Source organism: Phocoena phocoena, chromosome 1 (genome assembly GCF_963924675.1).
Source record: "Phocoena phocoena chromosome 1, mPhoPho1.1, whole genome shotgun sequence".
NCBI lineage: Eukaryota > Metazoa > Chordata > Mammalia > Artiodactyla > Phocoenidae > Phocoena > Phocoena phocoena.
Genome location: NC_089219.1, coordinates 75817957 through 75838025, shown reverse-complemented (window position 1 = coordinate 75838025; position 20069 = coordinate 75817957). Strand labels below are relative to the sequence as shown.

The 20069-nt window shown below is 36.5% G+C and overlaps 1 protein-coding gene across 1 annotated transcript in view; it reads left to right on the top strand.

The window, feature by feature from the left end:
- COL24A1 (collagen type XXIV alpha 1 chain) overlaps positions 1–20069 on the top strand; it is a 368100-nt gene that overhangs the window by 187410 nt on the left and 160621 nt on the right. The window contains exons 24-25 of the mRNA XM_065887776.1: positions 14514–14567; positions 17997–18050. Coding sequence (XP_065743848.1) covers positions 14514–14567; positions 17997–18050 — 108 coding nt within the window. The remainder of the gene's footprint in view (positions 1–14513; positions 14568–17996; positions 18051–20069) is intronic.

The following is a 20069-nucleotide window of genomic DNA, read 5'->3' as shown; positions in this document are numbered from 1 at the left end:
TCTTCTTTTCCATTTTGGATTCCTTTTATTTCTTTTTCTTCTCTAATTACCATAGCTAGGACTTCCAAAATGATGTTGAATAAAAGTGGTGAGAATGGACATCCTTGTCTTGTTCCTGACCTTAGAGGAAATGCTTTCAGCTTTTCACCATTGAGTATGATGTTAGCTGTGGGTTTGTTATATATGGCCTTTATTATGTTGAGGTAGGTTCCCTCTATGCCCACTTTCTGGAGGGTTTTATCATAAATGTGTGTTGAATTTTGTCAAAAAGTTTCCTGCATCTATTGAAATTATCATATGGTTTTTAATCTTTAATTTGTTAATGTGGTTTATCACACTGATTGACTTGTGGATATTGAAAAATCCTTGCATCCCTGGGGTAAATCTCACTTGATCATGGTGTGTGATCCTTTTAATATAGGATTCAGTTTGCTAGTATTTTGTTGAAGATTTTTTGTGTGTATGTTTATCAGTAATGATCTGTAATTTCCTTTTCTTTTGGTATCTTTGGCTTTGGTATTAGGGTGATTGTGGCCTCACAGAAGGAGTTTGGGAAGTTCCTTCCCCTGCAATTTTGGAATATTTTCAGAAGGATAGGTGTTAAGTCTTCACTAAGTGTTTGATAGATTTCACTTGTGAAGCCATCTGGTCCTGGACTTCTGTTTGTTGGAAGTTTTTAAATCACAGTTTCAATTTCAATGCCTGTAATTGGTCTGTTCATATTTTCTATTTCTTCCTGGTTCAATCTTGAGAGATTGTACCTTTCTAAGAATTTGTCCATTTCTTCCAGGTTGTCCATTTTTTTGGCATAGAGTTGCTTGTAGTAGTCTCTTATGATCCTCTGTATTTCTGTGGTGTCAGTTGTAACTTCTTTTTCATTTCTAATTTTAATTTTTTTCTTCATGAGTCTGGCAAAAGGTTTAACCATTTTGTTTATCTTTTCAAAGAGCCAGCTTTTAGTTTCATTGATCTTTTCTATTGTTTTCTTCATCTGTATTTCATTTATTTCTGCTCTGATCTTTATGACTTCTTTCCTTCTACTAACTTTGGGTTTTGTTTGTTCTTCTTTTTCTACTTGCTTTAGGTGTAGGGTTAGGTTGTTTATTTGAGATCTTTCTTGTTTCCTGAAGTAAGCTTGTATCACTATTAACTTCCCTTTTAGAACTCCTTTTGCTGTGTCCCATAGGTTTTGGATTGTCATGTTTTCATTTTCATTTGTCTCTAGGTATTTTCTGATTTCCTCTTTGATTTCTTCAGTGATCCATTAGTTGTTTAGTAGCATGCTGCTTAGCCTCCACGTGATTGTGTTTTTTAGTTTTTTTCTTGTAGTTGATTTCTAATCTCATAGAATTGTGTTCAGAAAAGATGCTTGATATGATTTCAGTTTTCTTAAATTTACCAAGACTTGCTTTGTGGCCCAGCTTGTGATCAGTCCTGGAAAATGTTGCATGTGCACTTGAGAATGTGTATTCTATGGCTTTTGGATGGAAGGTTCTATAAATATCAATTAAGTCCATCTGGTCTAATGTGTCATTTAAGGCCTCTGTTTCTTTACTGATTTTCTGTCTGCATGGTCTGTCCATTGATGTAAGTGGGGTGTTGAAGTCCCCCACTATTATTATGTGACTGTCAGTTTCTCCTTTTATGGCTGTTAGCATTTGCCTTTTATATTGAAGTGTTCCTATGTTGGGTGCATATATATTTACAATTTGTTATATCTTCTTCTTGGGTTGATTCCTTGATTATGTAGTGTCCTTTTTTGTCTCTTGTAACAGTATTTTAAAGTCTATTTTGTCTGATATGAGTATTGCTACTCCAGCTTTCTTTTGATTTCCTTTTGCATGGAATACTTATTCCCATCCTCACACATTCAGTCTGTACATGTCCCTAGATCTGAAGTAGGCCTCTTGTAGACAGCATGTATATGGGTCTTGTTTTTTATCCATTCAGCCAGTCAATGTCTTTTGGTTAGAGCATTTAATCCATTTACATTGAAGGTAATTACCTATATGTATGTTCTTATTGCCATTTCTTTATTTGTTTTGGATTTGTTTTTGTAGGTCTTTTTTCTTCCCTTCCTCCTTTGTTCTCTTCTCTTGTTATTTGATGACTATCTGTAGTGTTGTGTTTGGATGCTTTTTCTTTTCTGTGTTTTTATCTATTTTTTTTATCTATTTTTGATTTGCCATTACCATGAGGTTTTGATACAGCAGTCTATATATATACAAGTTGTTTTAAGTTGCTGGTCTCTTAATTTCAAATGCATTTTCAGTATCCTGCATCTGTACTGTCCTCTTCTCATGATTGCTGGTTTTGGTATCATATTTGTGTGTGGATGGTTTCCTACCTTTGCTGTATGTTTGCCTTTACTGGAGAGCTTTCCCATTCGTAATTTTCTTGTTTCTAGTTGTGGGCTTTTCTTTTCCACCTAGAGAAGTTCTTTTAGCATTTGTTGTAAAGATGGTTTGGTGGTGCTGAATTCTCTTAGCTTTTGCTTGTCTGTAAAGCTTTTGATTTCTCCATTGAATCTGAAGGAGAGCCTTGCTGGGTAGAGTATTCTTGGTTGTAGGTTTTTCCCTTTCATCACTTTAAATGTATCATGCCACTCCCTCTGGCCTGCAGAGTTTCTACTGAAAAATCAGCTGATAACCTTATGGGGATTCCCTTGTGTGTTATTTGTTGCTTTTCTATTGCTGCTTTTAGTATTTTCTCTTCAATTTTTGTCAGTTTGAATAAAATGTGTCTCAGCGTGTTACTCCTTGGGTTTATCCTGTATGGGACTCTCTGTGATTCTTAGACTTGGGTGAATGTTTCCTTTCTCATGTTAGGGAAGTTTCCAGCTATTATCTCTTCAAATATTTTCTCAGGCCCTTTCTCTCTTCTCCTCTGGGATCCTTATAATGCAAATGTTGGTGCTTTTAATGCTGTCGCAGAGGTCCCTTAGACCAGCAGTCCCCAACCTTTTTGGTACCAGGGGCTGGTTTCATGGAAGACAATTTTTCCATGGATGGGGTGGGGGGTGGGGTTGGTTCAGGTGGTAATGCGAGTGATGGTTCAGGTGGTAATGTGAGCAATGGGGAGCCACAGATGAAGCTTCACTCACTTGCTTGCCACTCACCTCCTGCTGTGTGGCCTGGTTCCTAACAGGTTGTGGACCGGTACCAGTCCACAGCCTGGGAGTGGGGGACCCCTCCCTTAGACTGTCCTTATTTCTTTTCATTCTTTTTTCTTTGTTCTGTCCTGCAGCAGTGATTTCCACCAATTTGTCTTCCAGCTCACTTATTTGTTCTTCTGCCTCATTTATTCTGCTATCAATTCCTTCAAGTGTATTTGTCATTTCAGATATTGTATTGTTCAATTTTTTGTTGTTGTTCTTTAAATCTTCTAGGTCTTTGGTAAGCATTTCTTGTATCTTCTTGGTCTTTGCCTCCATTCTTTTCCCAAAACCTTGGATCATCTTTACTATCTTTACTCTGAATTCTTTTTCAGGTAGATTGCCTATCTCCTCTTCACTTAGTTGTTCTTCTGGGGTTTTATCTTGTCCCTTTATCTGGAATGTATTTCTCTATCATCTCATTTTGTCTAACTTTCTGTGTTTGTGGTCTCCATTCCATAGGCTGCAGATTGTGGTTCCTCTTGCTTCTGGTATCTGCCTCCTGGTGGGTGAGATTGGTCCAGGGAGTTGTGCAGGCTTCCTGGTGGGCAGGACTGGTGCCTGCCCACTGGTGTGTAGAGCTGGGTCTTGTCCCTCTGGTGAGCAGGGCCGTGTCAAGGGGTGTGTTTAGAGGTGGCTATGGGCTCAGGAAGACTTTAAGCAGCCTGTCTGCTGATGAGTAAGACTGTGTTCCCACCCTGTTGTTTATTTGGCCTGAGGCATTCCAGCACTGGAGCCTCAGCCAACTGGAGTTGGGTGGGGCCAGTTCTTGGTGCCACAATGGCGACCTCCAGGAGAGTTCACACTGATGAATATTCCCTGGGCCCTCTGCCACCAGTGTCTTTGTCCCTACAGTGAGCCACAGCCAACCCCTCCCTCTCCAGGAGGCTCTCCAACTCCTGCAGGTAGGTCTGGCCCTCCAGGAGTGGAGTCTCTATTTCCCCCAATCCTGTGGAGCTCCTGCACTCAAGCCCTGCTGGCTTTCAAGCCAAATGCTCTAAGAGCTCCTTCTCCCAATGGCAGACCCCCAGTCTGGGGAATCTGACATGGGGTCCAGATCTCTGGGTCCTGTGGGAGAAACTCTGTGATATAATTATTTTCCAGTTTGTGGGTCACCCAACCCAGCAGGTATGGGATTTTATTTCGTCATGAACGTGCCCCCTCCTACCATCTCGTTGTGGCTTCTTCTTTGTCTTTGGATGTAGAATATGTTTTTTGGTAGGTTCCAGTCTTTTATCTCAATGGTTGTTCAGCAGTTTGTTGTGATTTTGGTGTTTTCATGAAAGGAAGTGAACTCAAGTCCTTCTACTCTGCCACCTTGTCCTTGTCTCCTGGCATTTATATTCTTGCAGCACCCAGCTCTACCCCATTTGCTAAAGCTCACATGGGGCCCTGGAGCGAACACACAGACCAAGACCTTTCTTAAAGGGTGATGTGGGCAGCTTATCTCTGCTTCCACTACTGCTGCTCTATCTAACTTACTCACTCATTCAAATTTATTCACTCATTCATTCAGCATATATTTATTTTCTTCTATATTCCAGGCAATGTATTAGACATAGGGGATTCAGTATGAGACAGGACATCATCCTGGCTTTACAAAGCATACAAACTGATAAACTTAAAGTCATGTCTTCCTAAATGGTGAAGGATGAGACACAAGGAGCTAAAGTAATTTAATCCAAGTCACACCGTCAAAGGAATATATCCTTAGCTTATGGATTTTGTTTGAAAATAGGAGTGAAATGGTCCATAGATTAGCTATTTGGAAACCGTGATGTATTTACAAATTAACAGAAAGTTTTATTCATTCTCGTCAAGTCATAAAATTACCCCCAAATGAAAAGGTCTGAAGAAACATTGTGGGTGATAAATAAATAAATGGACAATATCCTCCTTTTGACAGTACACTTTCTTTTTCACGTATAGGACAGTTCTTTAAGTTTTCTTTTTTTCATCCTGCTCTTTAAATGTTATTGGTCTTGGCCTTTTCCTTTTCTCAATGTACATCCTTTCTTTGGTGACTCATTTACTCTCTTTACTACTTGCTGATGATTCTCAAATATCTTTTTGCTCTAGACCTGCTTACACAATTGTATAGTGTCTCATATTGTCTCATATTTATCATTTCTAAAAAGGAATTCCTCTTTCTTACCCAGATATGTTATACACGAAAGTTTCTTTCCACTTTTCTACATCTTCCTCTTATCTGTCTAGACTGACAGCCATCTGTATCATTCTCTTCTTGGACAGAAGCATGGGAACTTGAGGTAGAGAAATAAATGCTAGTTATGAACACACATTTTCCCATGGTGTGCTTGAAGTGATTTTCTCACGTCTGGCTGACCTTCTGTTTCTCCTACCCTCCAAGATTGTACTAGATTGAACCATGAAAAATTACCATTCTTAAGGTTAAAAAAATAGTGAAATATCAGCAGTTACATATAGTATAACTAATTACTACCTTTGTTGTGATAAGATGACTTATAAAATTCTCTTATTTTTAAAGAAAGAGTAAACACAGTAGTACTAATGCAAACATCGAAGTTAATATGTTTCTAAGATAAAACAGAACTAAATCCTAGGGAATTAGCTTTATATATTATATTTTCAAGTGAATTTGAGGAGGTTGGGGGTCTGAAATTCTTTATCCTATAAATACAGTTGTTTCTACATTGAAAAGAAAATTTGAAATAATATAGAGTAGTTTTAAGCTACAGTTGAAGGCACAGTGATTTTTTAAAGATAATTGTCAAGTCTAAGAACTTCATGTAAAGTTTTTTAAACATTTTAGCTTCAACTAGGTAATATCCTAATTTTATATCAGTCTTCAGTGAATAAGTAGGATGTGGTTACTTTAAAAAATAGAACCTGAGTATTTTAGAGTTTTTACTGACTTTTGGGAAAAAATAGTATTTCTTTTCAATTCTAAGAGGTGATTTATTATACATAAGGCTTTTTGAGTTTCCACTTTAGCTAACAAAATCTTTAAATAGACTATTATATATTCCATTTTGCAAAAAGTGAATGTTTTCATTTATTGTAGAGTTATCTAGCTCTTGACACATAGCATGGCATGTTCTAGCTAAAAGCTTTTTTTTTTAATGTGTGTTAGACATGGAATCAGTGTTTTGAAACTTCTTTTAATGAAAATTCTTGATCAAAAAGTATAAATTGCTGATAATTCTTATAAGCTGAGGCTATGGCTTCAGTGACTGCTTTGTATTTCCCTTAAATACCCAACAGAAATGGTTTGAGTTTTGTGGGCCATAAAATCTCTGTCCCAACTACTCAGCTCTGCCTTCATAGGGTGAAAGCAGCCATAGGCAATAGGTAAACAAAAGGTCACGGCTGTGTTCCAGCAAATCTTTATTTCCAAAAAACACGCAGCCAGCCCCTGGGGTCATGGTTTGCTGACTCCTACTTTGATATTCTATAGTGATTTATCCCACAAAAATTTTTGTTATCTGCTTTATATTTTAGTTATTAATTGACTAGTATAGTGTCTTATACATGATAATTAAGAACTAATGAAATAAGAATGAAATTTTATGCATTTCATCTTTGGGAAAATGTACATCATTCTAATACTACTTAGAATATTTCTGCAGAAGTGTCTAACTTGACAACAGAGGTTAAAAAACTGAAGAAAAGTATTGGGAGGAATCAGTCTTAATAAAACATCAAATCAAGCCAAGAATAAAATTGAGTCATTGTGATGGTTTTAAAATATGTCTGCAAATTCTTTGATGTTCCCCCTTCCAAAAGATAGTCTTATTTCACTCTCAGTGTAGAGTGGGCTTCATGACTCGCTTCTAATGAATAGGCTATGGCAGAAATAGCTGTGTGTGACTAGGTCATAATAGACATTGCAGCTTCTTCCTTGCTCACTGTCTCTCTTGGATTATTCACCTGGGGTAGGGGGGCGGGAACCTACTGCCATGAAGTCAGGCCATACAGAGGCCTACATAGTGAGAAACTGAGGCCTCCAGCAAACAGCCTTCTTGGAAATGAATTCCCTAGTCTCAGTCAAGACTTCAGATGACTGCAGTTTATGTCATATCTTGACTACAACCTCATGAAAAACTCTGAGCCAGAACTCAGAAAAATTCTGAGATAAGCACTAGTGAATTCTTGACTGACAGAAACTGTGAGATAAGTATTTATTGTTTTAAGCCACTGACTTTGGGGTAATCGGTTCTGCAGTAATAGATAACTAATACAATAATATAAAAGATTTCAACATTTGTTTTGAAATGAATAAGAATGAATTGAAAGGAACAGAAATGGAAGCCATCCATATTTTTCTTCTGAGGATCCATAGATTAAAAATATGAATAAATTATGCCCATTTCCACATACCCATAATTTACATTTGAGCACTTTAAAATTGAACAAATAACTTTCTGCCCTTGACTCTCATTGGCATATGTGGCACTTAAGGTTTCATGGGTAAAAATTAGAACAAGTCATAGCGCCATAATCTGTCCTTTTAAACAGTGTTTCTGCAATAAGGAAGAGAAGGTTATAGGGCACCTTTGCCTAATACGTGTCTCTCTGCTGTGAGTTCTGTAACTCACAAAGCATTCCCAGTGCAAGGAATCTGCCTAGAGACAACTGGCTAGGACATAGACCTTGGGAGCATGTAAAACCTGCCAATATCTCCTCTCTGATACAGATGTGTTGAATTAGTCTGTTTTCTTTTTAAAACAAAGCAAAACTCATTTTATGAAATAGAGCAAAAAAAATTAAGTTTTGAATATAATTTCCTTCTATTTAGAAGAGTATTTTTCTATTGTAGATGAGTTTCTTTTATTTGGCAGATAGAATAAAAATTAGATTCTAAATAAAATAATTTTCAAACTATGTCCTCAAGCAATTATTGTGCCTCCTCCTTTTTGCTGTCAAACTTCTTTTTTTTTTTTTGTCAAACTTCTTAAAAGAATAAACTACACAGTTGTTTTCCACTTTCTCCTCACTTGTATTCTCTTTGGCAAAATTACATCCAAACACACAAAAGGTACTGAAATTGTTCTTAAAGGTCACCGCCAACCTTCTAATTGCCAAATCCTATGACTTTGTCTCAATATTCATCCTTCTCAACCCTTCCACATAACACTGATGTCTTGCTATCTGAAACTTTTCCCTTCTTAAACTTTCCTTGCACATTCCTGATTCTCCTCTCTTCCTTTTGTTTTTCCTTCTATCTCTTGCTTCCAAAGAATTTTCATTAAAATTCTCTCCTGTTTTTCTTCTGTTATTAGTGTATGTACTGCATCATTCTTATGATTTCAGGAATTGATTTTTCTATGGACCCACAAATTAATATTTCAGGATAGACTCTCTGATTGTCCCATGAGCCATAATGTCAATTAAGAGCCATAATTGTCCCATGGCTTAATTCATCATCTCTCCTCTGACACTGGCTTCTCCCCTGAGCTACTGTTTCTTTGAGTCATGATACCATTGTCATAAGAGTCATTACACTTAAACTAGACTATTACAATAGCTTCTAACTGTTTACACCATTTTGTATCTTTTTCCCATTTCCACACATTGAACACAGTGTTGTTATATTACTGTCCATTCAGTACAGATACGATTACATTCCTCCTTTACTCAAACTGACAATGATTCTTCAACAAACACAAATTTTTCTTCAAACACCACAAATACAAATAAACTTGGCAGTCAAAGCCCTCAATAGTATATCACCATATCTATCCCAGTCTCTTTCCTACACATATCCTGTTTGCCAGACAATCTGGATTTGCTTTATGTTTGACATATGTTTCATCATTTGCTACCTCCCATTTTCTGTTCAGATCATTCCCTCTACGTTGAATACACTTTCACCATTTATCTTGTCAACAGTTGGCCGTACCTCAAATATTGTGTTCTCTGTAAAGCTTTTCCTTATGTTCTCAACCAGACATAATCTCTGCTGCCTTTGCATTATATAGGATTTTATTTTTCTTCTCTTAACTTACAGAAAATATGCTTTTCCTCATCCAACTTACTAGATTATGAATGCCTTATTATATTTCACTCATCTTTGTAACCTCTACCACTCTTAGCACAGAGCTTGTTACATGAATACATAAATATGTGTTTAATTTTATTTTCTTCAGATCATTTTGCACTTATTGAATAAGCTGATTTGCAATCGAAACCAGAGGTTGGTTCAGTGCACTTTATACCATCTTCATTTATAAAAAGATTTCTGTGAGACTAACTTTTGAATAAGCCAATTGAGATAGATTACAAAGTTTTTCAATTTTATGTCAACACATAGTTTAATTTAATGTATTTTTAGGAGAATATTAACAGCTATAACAAATAAACCTAAAAATTTTTGTAGGCTTAACTTGATAAGAAGTTGTTTTTGCTCATGTTAATAGTCCAGTGTGGGTATTACCAGGTAGCTCTTTCTGACAAAGTGACTGAGATGCCCGGCTTCCTTTTTTCTTATGGCTCCACCATCTCCTAGGGCCTTTAGTACATAGGTTAGAAGAAAGTGAAGGAAAATCACCTGTTTTTCAGGCAAACAAGTACCAGATTTCATCAATTCTAAAATACAAGTTGCATCAGTCACATTAGACTAAGTTTTGCTGCAGAAAGAAATACCCTCAAAGTATCAGTGGCTTATGACAACAAGTTTGCTTGTTACTTGCACTCTGTCCGCTGTTGGTTGGCTGTGACTCTATCCATCTCTTCTGCATTCTGACACCTAGGCTTCAGGAGCAGCTCCTATCTGGGACATGGCTGACCTCAGGGTAGAAAGAAAAAAAGAAACTGGCTTAAAAAAAAAAAAAGTGGCACATATCACTACCACACACACTCTCTTATTTGGTCAAAGTAAGTTACATAGAGAAGCCAGATGTCAACAAGATGGAGGATTATATTTTTGCCATTGACACTGCAAGCCACATGGCCAAGGCTGACATCAGAAATGTAGGGATGTGTACTCTTTCAACAGAAAGGAGCAGTGAATATTTTTAACAATAATACAATTTTTTTTCCACATTAGTATTTGTAAAATTAGGATGTTTCTTACAATCAGTGGTGAATTAAATTACTTGGAAGAATCTTTTTCTCTTTAGAGATACAAAAGTAATAGTGCATCTTACAATCAATAACATCCTAGGAAATTTGAGAGGCCTCAACTCTAAATGTGTTCATCTGATTCACCTGTTAATTTCCAGATGTGTGGATAGTTTTCAGATTAAACAGTAATATAGATTTAAAGAGTAAGTAGATATAAAGCCTGTGTAGTTCAGATTCTTTACTACTGATCTAAACCTGTTTTAGAGTGCTTATTTTCAGTTCTGTAGTAGGAATAGCTATAAAAACATTAGGAAAAAAATGAGTGAGAGAATTTTCAAAGAGGAGAAAACAGAAATAATTAATGTACTAGAGTAGAGAGCTTAGAAATATGCCATGTATAAAATGTTATAAGAATGGCACCACAGATTTTCTTTGGATTTGACACCGAAAGCAAAGACAATAAAAGCAAAAATAAACAAGTGGAACTACGTCAAACTCGAAAGCTTCTGCATAGCAAAGGAAATCATTAACAAAATGAAGAGGCAACCTAGTGAATGGAAGAAAATGTTTGCAAATCATATATCTGATAAGGAGCTAATATCCAAAATATATAAAGAACTCATACAGGGCTTCCCTGGTGGCGCAGTGGTTGAGAATCTGCCTGCTAATGCAGGGGACACGGTTTCGAACCCTGGTCTGGGAGGACCCCATATGCCACGGAGCAACTAGGCCCGTGAGCCACAACTACTGAGCCTGCGCGTCTGGAACCTGTGCTCTGCAACAAGAGAGGCCGCGATAGTGAGAGGCCCGTGCACCGCGATGAAGGGTAGCCCCCGCTTGCCACAACTAGAGAAAGCCCACGCACAGAAACGAAGACCCAATGCAGCCAAAATTAATTAATTAATTAATAAACTCCTACCCCCAACAACTTCTTTAAAAAAAACAAACGACCAAAAAAACCTCATTAGAATACAGTAATAATTGACAGAATCTATAGAAAACACACTGGGCTACTTGAAGGGGTAGTATAACATTATAAAAAAGAAAAAAAAAAGAACTCATACAACTGAATAGCAAAAAACAAGCAATTTGATTTAAAAATGAGCAGAGGATCTGAATAGGTATTTCTCCAAATGTGATGTATGGATGGCCAACAGGCAAAGGAAAAGATGCTCAACATCACTAATCATCAGGGAAATGCAAATCAAAACCACAATGAGATATCACCTCACACTTGTTAGAATGGCTGTTATAAAAGATAAGAAATAACAAATGTTGGCGAGAATGTGGAGAAAAGGGAACCCTCGTGCACAGTTGGTGAGAATGTAAACTGGTGCAGCCACTGTGGAAAATATGGAGGTTCCTCAAAAAATTAAAAATAGAACTACCATATGATTCCACTTCTAGGTATTTATCTGAAGAAAACAAAAGCATGAATTTGAAAATATATATGCACCCCCATGTTCACTGAAGCATTGTTTACAATAACCAAGATATGGAAACAACCTTTTTAAGTTTCCATCGATGGATGAATGAGTAAAGAAGATGTGGTTTATGTGTACAATGGAACACTACTCAACCATAAAAAGGGTACATCTTGCCATTTGTGGCAACATGGATGAGCCTTGAGGACATTATGCTAAGTGAAATAAGTCAAAGACAAATACCATACCATCTTACATATATGTGGAATCTAAAAAAAATATTTTTTAAACCAAGCTCATAGATACAGAGAATAGATTGATGGTTGCCAGAGGCAGGGGCTGAGGGGTGGGCAAAATAGGTGAAGGGGGTCAAAAGGTACAAATTTCCAGTTATAAAATAAGTAAGCCACGGGGATGTAATGTACAGCATAGAAGCTATAGTTAATAATACTGTATTGCCTATCTGTAAGTCGCCAAGAGAGTCAATCTTAAATGTTCTCATCACAAGAAAAAAATTCTGTAACTGTGTATGGTGATGAGGGATATTAACTAGACTTACTGTGGTGATCATTTCACAATATATACAAATATTGAATCATTATGCTGTACACCTGAAGCTAATATATTGTTGTGTATCATTTATAGCTCGATAATTTTTTTTAAAAGATTGACACCACAAATTAATGGGAAAAGTAAATTTTAGTATGTATAGTATTTGGAAAACTGGGTCACTATGTGGAAAAAATTTAGTTGGATTTCTATCTCACCCCTGGTGAAAAAGATGGACTCCAGATGGATTAAAGACCTACCTTAAAAAGTTAACACTAGGGCTTCCCTGGTGGCTCAGTGGTTGAGAGTCCACCTGCCGATGCAGGGGACACGGGTTTGTGTCCCGGTCCGGGAAGATCCCACATGCTGCCGAGTGGCTGGGCCCGTGAGCCATGGCCGCTGAGCCTGCGTGTCCGGAGCCTGTGCTCCGCAACGGAAGAGGCCACAACAGTGAGAGGCCCGCGTACCACAAAAAAAAAAAAAGTTAACACTAATAGAAAAGAATGCCCATTACCTAATGACATAAAGGTAGAGGAAGGCTTCTTAAACAAGATCCAGAAAATACAAATCATAAGGCAAAAAATGGTTGGATGTGGCTACATCAAAATTAAGGATTTCTATCAATGAAGGATGTCAAAATAATCTCACAGGTGATGAATCACAAGAAGGAATTTATAACATCTAAAACCAGCAAGGAGTTTATACCTTGAATGAATAAGAATTCCTGAAAATTATCACAAAAAAATATAGGCAACCTCAGGAACAAAATTTGGACAAAAGACATGGATAGAAATTGCACAAAAATTGCATTCTTTTTGTAGTAGGTCTTTGAAATCTAGTGTGCCTTTTACATTTAAGTACATGTCAGTTTGGACTAGCCACATTTCAAGTGTTCAATAGCCACTTACACTCATCTACCTTAGAAAGCTTCTTAACTCATCTGCCTCATCTGTTAAAGGGGAATCATGATAATACTACCAAATGTAGTTGTTGTGAGGATTAAATCAGACACACAGGAAGTATTTAATGTATGTTAATGTATACATAGTCACCAGATAGAATGATAGATAGATATGGATGAGGATATAGATATTGGGTTGGCCAAAAAGTTCGTTTGGGTTTTTCTGTAAGATCTTACGTAAGAGCAGGAAAAACACGAACAGACTTTTTGGCCAACCCAATTTTTGTGGATAAAATCATGCCCATACATTAACTTCAGGTAGCTTCAACACAGCAAACCATTTTTTCATGATTCAGGTACCTTCTATATGCTAATATGTAATATTATATAATCTAAATAGTGTCTTTGCTTGGTAGCTATTGCAAAAGAAAATGTTTCATACATTTTGAAATAAAAGTAGAAAATAACTTCATAATTGAAGACAGTCAGGGAGAAGGATTATACTCTCGTTGTAAAGCTTGTTCTGTGTTACCATTTTTGCTTTCTACACTGCTTGAAGTAGAATCCATAGAGACAAAGGTAGAGGCACCCTGAGCGTTGTTCACTCTGAAACAGTGGTACTGATTGCCTTCTTTCACTTCTTCTGCGAAATTCATTCTTTACTTCAAGCTATTTTCTCCACCTAGAACTCTCTTCCTCCTTTCTGCGCTCGGCTGGCTGGCCTCTTTTTATTCTTCAGCTTTCAGTTTAAATGTCAGGTCTCAGGTTTACCCTGACCATCTTTCCTAAAATAGGTCTTGTCTTTTATCCTCCACCTCAGCATCACAGTTTCCTTTGTGAACCTGTATCATAATTTACAAATGTTCACTTTCTAATTTAGTTGTTCTTGTTTCTGTTACAAGACTTTTTGCCTCATCAGGGCAGGGCCTAGATCTCCTTTTGCTTCCTAATGAAATCTCAGCAAGCAGCATAGTGCATGGCACAAAGTAGGCACCAAATATTTTTGAATGAATTAATGAGTGGGTATGTGCTATTCCCTCATGTGTTGAGGGAAGCTTTCAAAGAAGGAAGTCACAGAAATGATTTCTTAAGCTAGTGTATCCACATCAAGAATCTTCAAAAACAGCAGGAGTTTTTATGACATCCACTGGACTGTAAGTTCTACAAGGATAGGGACTATGTTTGAATTTGAAATGCAGTGCCTCCCAGCAGCCAGCCTGTCACATATTAGACATTCATATATATTTGTTGATTAACTGAATAATTAATTCTGATGTGAAGTCTTAAGCCGGATGCCTATACCAGGAGGAATTTTACTCTAAGATAAAATTTAGGATGAGTTAGAAAGAAACATCATGTTTATAGGTGATTTAAAACCAGGATGCTATAATAGTAATACAATATATGTGTATTTTCTGTTATATTTTTTTCCTAAAAGGGACCTGTCGGTTCACCTGGAGAAGTTGGAATGACTGGAAGCACTGGTGAAAAGGTAATTTCTTTCATTGTTTTGTTTAATAGTAAGGATTCTAAGCTAAACTCAAAGGAGAGACAGTCATGTGATATTTTATGAATTAGAAATTACTCATAACTTAATATGCATTACCTGTACTGAATCTCTTAAATATATTGAAATATAGCTGATAGCATGTATGTTTCTAATTTTTAAAAGGCAGAGTACTCTTTTGGCTATAATGATGTGCTCTGAAGAGAAAAGATGAAATTGATGGTCTAGGTTTATGATTAGCAAATATTTAAATCTACTTATGAGAACAAGCTCCTAAAGGAAACAGTTTTGAAAGTGAAGAATAAATTATCACTTTCCCTAATCCAAGTTTCAGTCACAAACTCTTTATATCCTCTTGGAATTCAGTATGAAGTTTTTCAAAGATCTTTTTGGCTATTGTGATGGAAACTGTAATTTGCTTAAGAATTTCCTAGAAATCATTATCTTGGGAGTGATTTTCTATATTGAATTTCAAATCTAGGAAAGTCTTTTTTAAAAAAAATAAGTAATTCTTTATTTGAAACCAGCAAGGGCATTTTCTTGATTTTTTTTTAATAGAATCTTACAATGAACTAGTAGGTAATAAACCAAAAACTTCAAGTCTGACTGAAACCTGACTTGCTGACTATAAAGCAGAAGCATGATAGTCTAATGTACAAGGCTACTGTTTGTGAATAATTAAGTAGAGCCAGGATTAGAAGTAAATTAGATAATATTCCAGTTATTTCCATCTGAAATTTTTAATTTAAGTCAAACTCAACATATTGGCTTGGCCAAAAGTTTCCTTCAGTTTTTAAGTAAAAAATAAAAGACACATTTTTCATTTTCACCAAGAACTTCATTGAACAACGTATTCACTGTTTTGTTCCACTACCTTCTCCCATTTTTCTGGCAACTTCATAATTCCATCTTCCCAAAACTTTTTATCTTTTTTGAGCAAAGAACTGTTCCAGGTGCCTTTTACAGTCTTCCAGGGAAGGTGCAATGTCTGGTGAATACGGCGGATGAATCAGAACTTCCCAGCCAACTTGTAACGGTTTTTATTTCTTGTCATCAGAGAAACGTGTGGTCTTGCGTTATCCTGATGGAAGATAATGAGTTTTCTGTTGACTAATTTCGGATACTTTTTATCCAGTGCTGCTTTCAGTTGGTCTACCTGGGAGCAGTACTTGTTGGAATTAATCGTTTGGGTTTCTGGAAGGAGCTCATAATAGAGGACTCCCTTCCAATCTCACCATATGTACAGCGTCAACTTCTTTGGATGAGACCGGCCTTTGGTGTGGTTGGTGGTGGTTCATTTCACTTGCCCCACCATCTCTTCCGTTCCACATTATTGTACAGTTTCCACTTTTCATTGCCCATCACAATTTATTTTAAAAATGGAACATTTTTATTATGTTTTACTAGAGAATCACATGCAGAAATATGGTCAAGAAGGTTTTTTGTGCTTAAATTATGTGAAACCCAAACATCAAAGCAATTAGTATAACCAAGCTGGTGGAAATGATTTTCAACGCTTGATTTGGATATTGTGCTATAATGTTGATTGTTCTCAATTAATGTCTTGATTTGATTGCTATCAACTTCAACTGGTCTACCCAACTGTGGAGCATCGTCCAGCAAGAAACCTCCAGCACAAAACTTTGCAAACCACTTTTGAGACGTTTGATCAGTCACAGCACCTTCTCCATACACTGCACAAATCATGGTTTTGCGTTTCAGTTGCGTTTTTACCTTTCTTGAAAGAATAAACCATAATATGCAGAAAAGTGTTGCTTTTTTCTTCCATCTTCAGTATTAAGATGGCTACACAAAAATTCACCAATTTTGATAATATTTTTAAATGCACGCTGATATGACAGCTCTCATAATACAATCTAACAAAATTGTTTCGAAAGAAGTTAAAGACAACTAAGTGCTACTAGAGCCATATTACGGGAAAAAACAAACGAACCTTTTGGCCAACCCAGTATTTAAAATTCATCATTTTTTTCCCACACCCAAACTGGTCTCTTCCCAATTATCTCATTTCTATTAGTATGCCTTATACCTAGCTCTATTCTTCCAGTCTTCCAGAATAGATAGAGTGCACCCATCTTTGCATTTTCCTTTTCCTCCATCCTCTATGCCTAATCTTTTAGCAGGTCTTAGAGTTTTTTCTTTACAATTTGTCCTTTCTAATAGTTGATCCAAAGCTACCGCCTCAGACGTACTCTTATTAGTTTATCTTAAATTTACCCTCTATCATATTTACGCTACACTTTCCCTGTCTTTTAATCCAGCCTACATACTATAAGCAGAAGACTAATTCTGATGGGTCATGATAAAGCATTTTGAAGAACCTTCATTAGCCTCCCTATTGTTGAAGTCTGTTAAATGGCTCTACTTTGCTGTCAAGATACTATGTGATTTTGGCTTAATCAGTTCATCCAACAAATTTTCTAATATTCTCCAGTATAAACCTTTCTTGCTCCCCATCTCATATTTCATACTTGTCCCTATTCTTATTCTTGCTGTTTTCTTGGTTTAGAGTATCCTCTCCCCTTCCCTCTATTCAAAGCCAAACTACACTACTCAATTAAATTCCTATCTCCTCTGTAAAGTCTTTCCAGATTATTCTAATCCTTCCTGATTTCTTCCCTTCCTGGGCTTAGAAATAAGTACCACATGATTTAAAATTTCACTGTCCTTTAATTGATTCATCTTTGTTAATGTCATGTTTTCATGTTTTCAATTACTTGAGGGTAGAGTTTAAGTCAAATATCTGTTATATCTCTCCAACTCTCACTTAGTACCTTGATATATACTTGTTGATTTTTTTATTAACAATACAACAAATATAAAATGACATCAGTTCAAAAAATTTAGATCGTTTTGTACTTTTTTCATTCTGGTTTAGTTACTTCTGTATTAGGTTAAAGTTTCTACACTAACATGTTGAAAAGTCTTGGAATTTTAACGTAAATCAGTTTAGACCTTTAATCTGCTGTGGCATATGTGATTATCATGATTATGCTTAATTGTGATGGACAGATTACAGAAATAAAATTTTGTTCAATGGTTATACACTTAATTTTTACAATATGCTTTCATACTTTTACAGTTCTCATATTTCATATGTCTCAAAATTATAAGAATTTCTACTTGCAAAACTAGAATACGATGCATGCTCAATTTTAAATCTTGATTATTCATAATTTCTGTTTTCATCATTTTAATAAGACTTTTTGGTATTTTATCCCTTAAAAAGTATCTTGAGGATTTTTATTAAAAGTCTAGCAACTTTAAGGTAAAAATGCAAAATTTGTAAATTTAAAAATTACTGAAAATTAGGATGAGTTTCCTGTCTAGGCTTAGCTCATTCATGACTAATTAACATGCCTCAATGTTTTTCTTTTGTCTTTGTTTTAAAAGGGAGAACGTGGAAATCCAGGGCCACTAGGTCCCCAGGGGGAAAAGGGTGTTATGGTAAGAGCTCAGTGATTTGAAAGATATGTGTCCAAAGAACATAATAAAGTTAAGGCATTCCAGAGGTGGAATTGCCTTGAATGAAGTTTAAGTAAGTGAAAAATGCTATTTTGTAGTAAATTTCCATTAGAATTTTCTTCTTCTCTAAACAGTTTACCATTCAGAATGCTGATTGGCACTGAAAAGCATGCAAATCACATGGCTAGGTCTAATGAGACTATAGTTTTTTGTTTGTTTGTTTTGTGGTATGCGGGCCTCTCACTGTTGTGGCCTCTCCCGTTGCGGAGCACAGGCTCCAGAAGCGCAGGCTCCGGAAGCGCAGGCTCATCGGCCATGGCTCACGGGCCCAAACGCTCCGCGGCATGTGGGATCTTCCTGGACCGGGGCACGAACCCGCGTCCCCTGCATCGGCAGGCGGACTCCCAACCACTGCGCCACCAGGGAAGCCCGAGCCTATAGTTTTAAGAGAAGAATTAAACCATCCTAAGTTAGCTTAAGTGAATGAAGAAGAAAATTCAATTAGGATTCTACTTTTTTTTTTATAGCTTATAGTTTATATGGCACATATCATCATTGCCACTTTTCCATGAGTTTGTGGTCACATTGTAATTATTTGATATGTGGAAGAGCAGAATGCAGAATTCATCTTACATTCTTTTATCTTTAAGATAGTAATAGTTGATAAATTTTATATCTAGATTGCAGTTTTTTCATTTCTTAAAGTTTCTAAATGTGATAGAAATGAACAATTATTTTCAATTAAAGAATCTTGCTTTCAGAAAATATCTTGTGATGGATCTGGTGTACCTAATGCTATCTACAAATTCATTGTACATAAATTTTTGCTCAGTTTTAACTTCTGTATTATGAGTAGAGCACTGTAAGCTTATTTTTTTACCTATCTCCAATTGCTGTCAACAAGGAAGTTTAATATACCCATAAGGCTAATTAATTTCACGAATTATTGACTCCTAAGGCATTCTCCGAATCATTTGAATATGGTTAAACCACAAAGGGTGTGTTCCTTCTGAAATTCGACAGGCTAAAGTATTTGTACACATTCACATTTCTTTTATTTTTTAACATCTTAATTGGAGTATAATTGCTTTACAATGGTGTGTTAGTTTCTGATTTATAACAAAGTGAATCAGCTATACATATACATATATCCCCATATGGCCTCCCTCTTGTGTCTCCCTCCCACATTCCCTATCCCACCCCTCTAGGTGGACACAAAGCACCGAGCTGATCTCCCTGTGCTATGCGGCTGCTTCCCACTAGCTAGCTATTTTACATTTGGTAGTGTACATATGTCCATGCCACTCTCTCACTTAGTCCCAGCTTACCCTTCCCAACCGCCCCGTGTCCTCAAGTACATTCTCTACATCTGCATCTTTATTCCTGTCCTGCCCCTAGGTTCTTCAGAACCATTTTTTTTTTAAGATTCCATATATATGTGTTAGTGTATGGTTTGTGATTTTTTTCTTTTTGACATAATTCACTATGACAGACTCTAGGTCCATCTACCTCACTGCAAATAACTCAATTTCATTTCTTTTTATGGCTGAGTGATATTCCATTGTATATATGTGCCACATCTTCTTTATCCATTCATCTGTCGATGGACACTTAGGTTGCTTCCATGTCCTGGCTATTGTAAATAGTGCAGCAATGAACATTGTGGTACATGACTCTGTTTGAATTATGGTTTTCTCAGGGTATATGCATAGTAGAGGGATTGCTGGGTCATATGGTAGTTCTATTTGTAATTTTTTAAGGAACCTCCATACTGTTCTCCATAGTGGCTGTACCAATTTACATTCCCACCAACAGTGCAAGAGGGTTCCCTTTTCTCCACACCCTCTCCAGCATTTATTGTTTCTAGATTTTTTGATGATGGCCATTCTGACCTGTGTGAGGTGATAGCTCATTGTAGTTTTGATTTGCGTTTCTCTAATGATTAGTGATGTTGAGCATCTTTTCTTGTGCCACTTGGCCATCTGTATGTCTTCTTTGGAG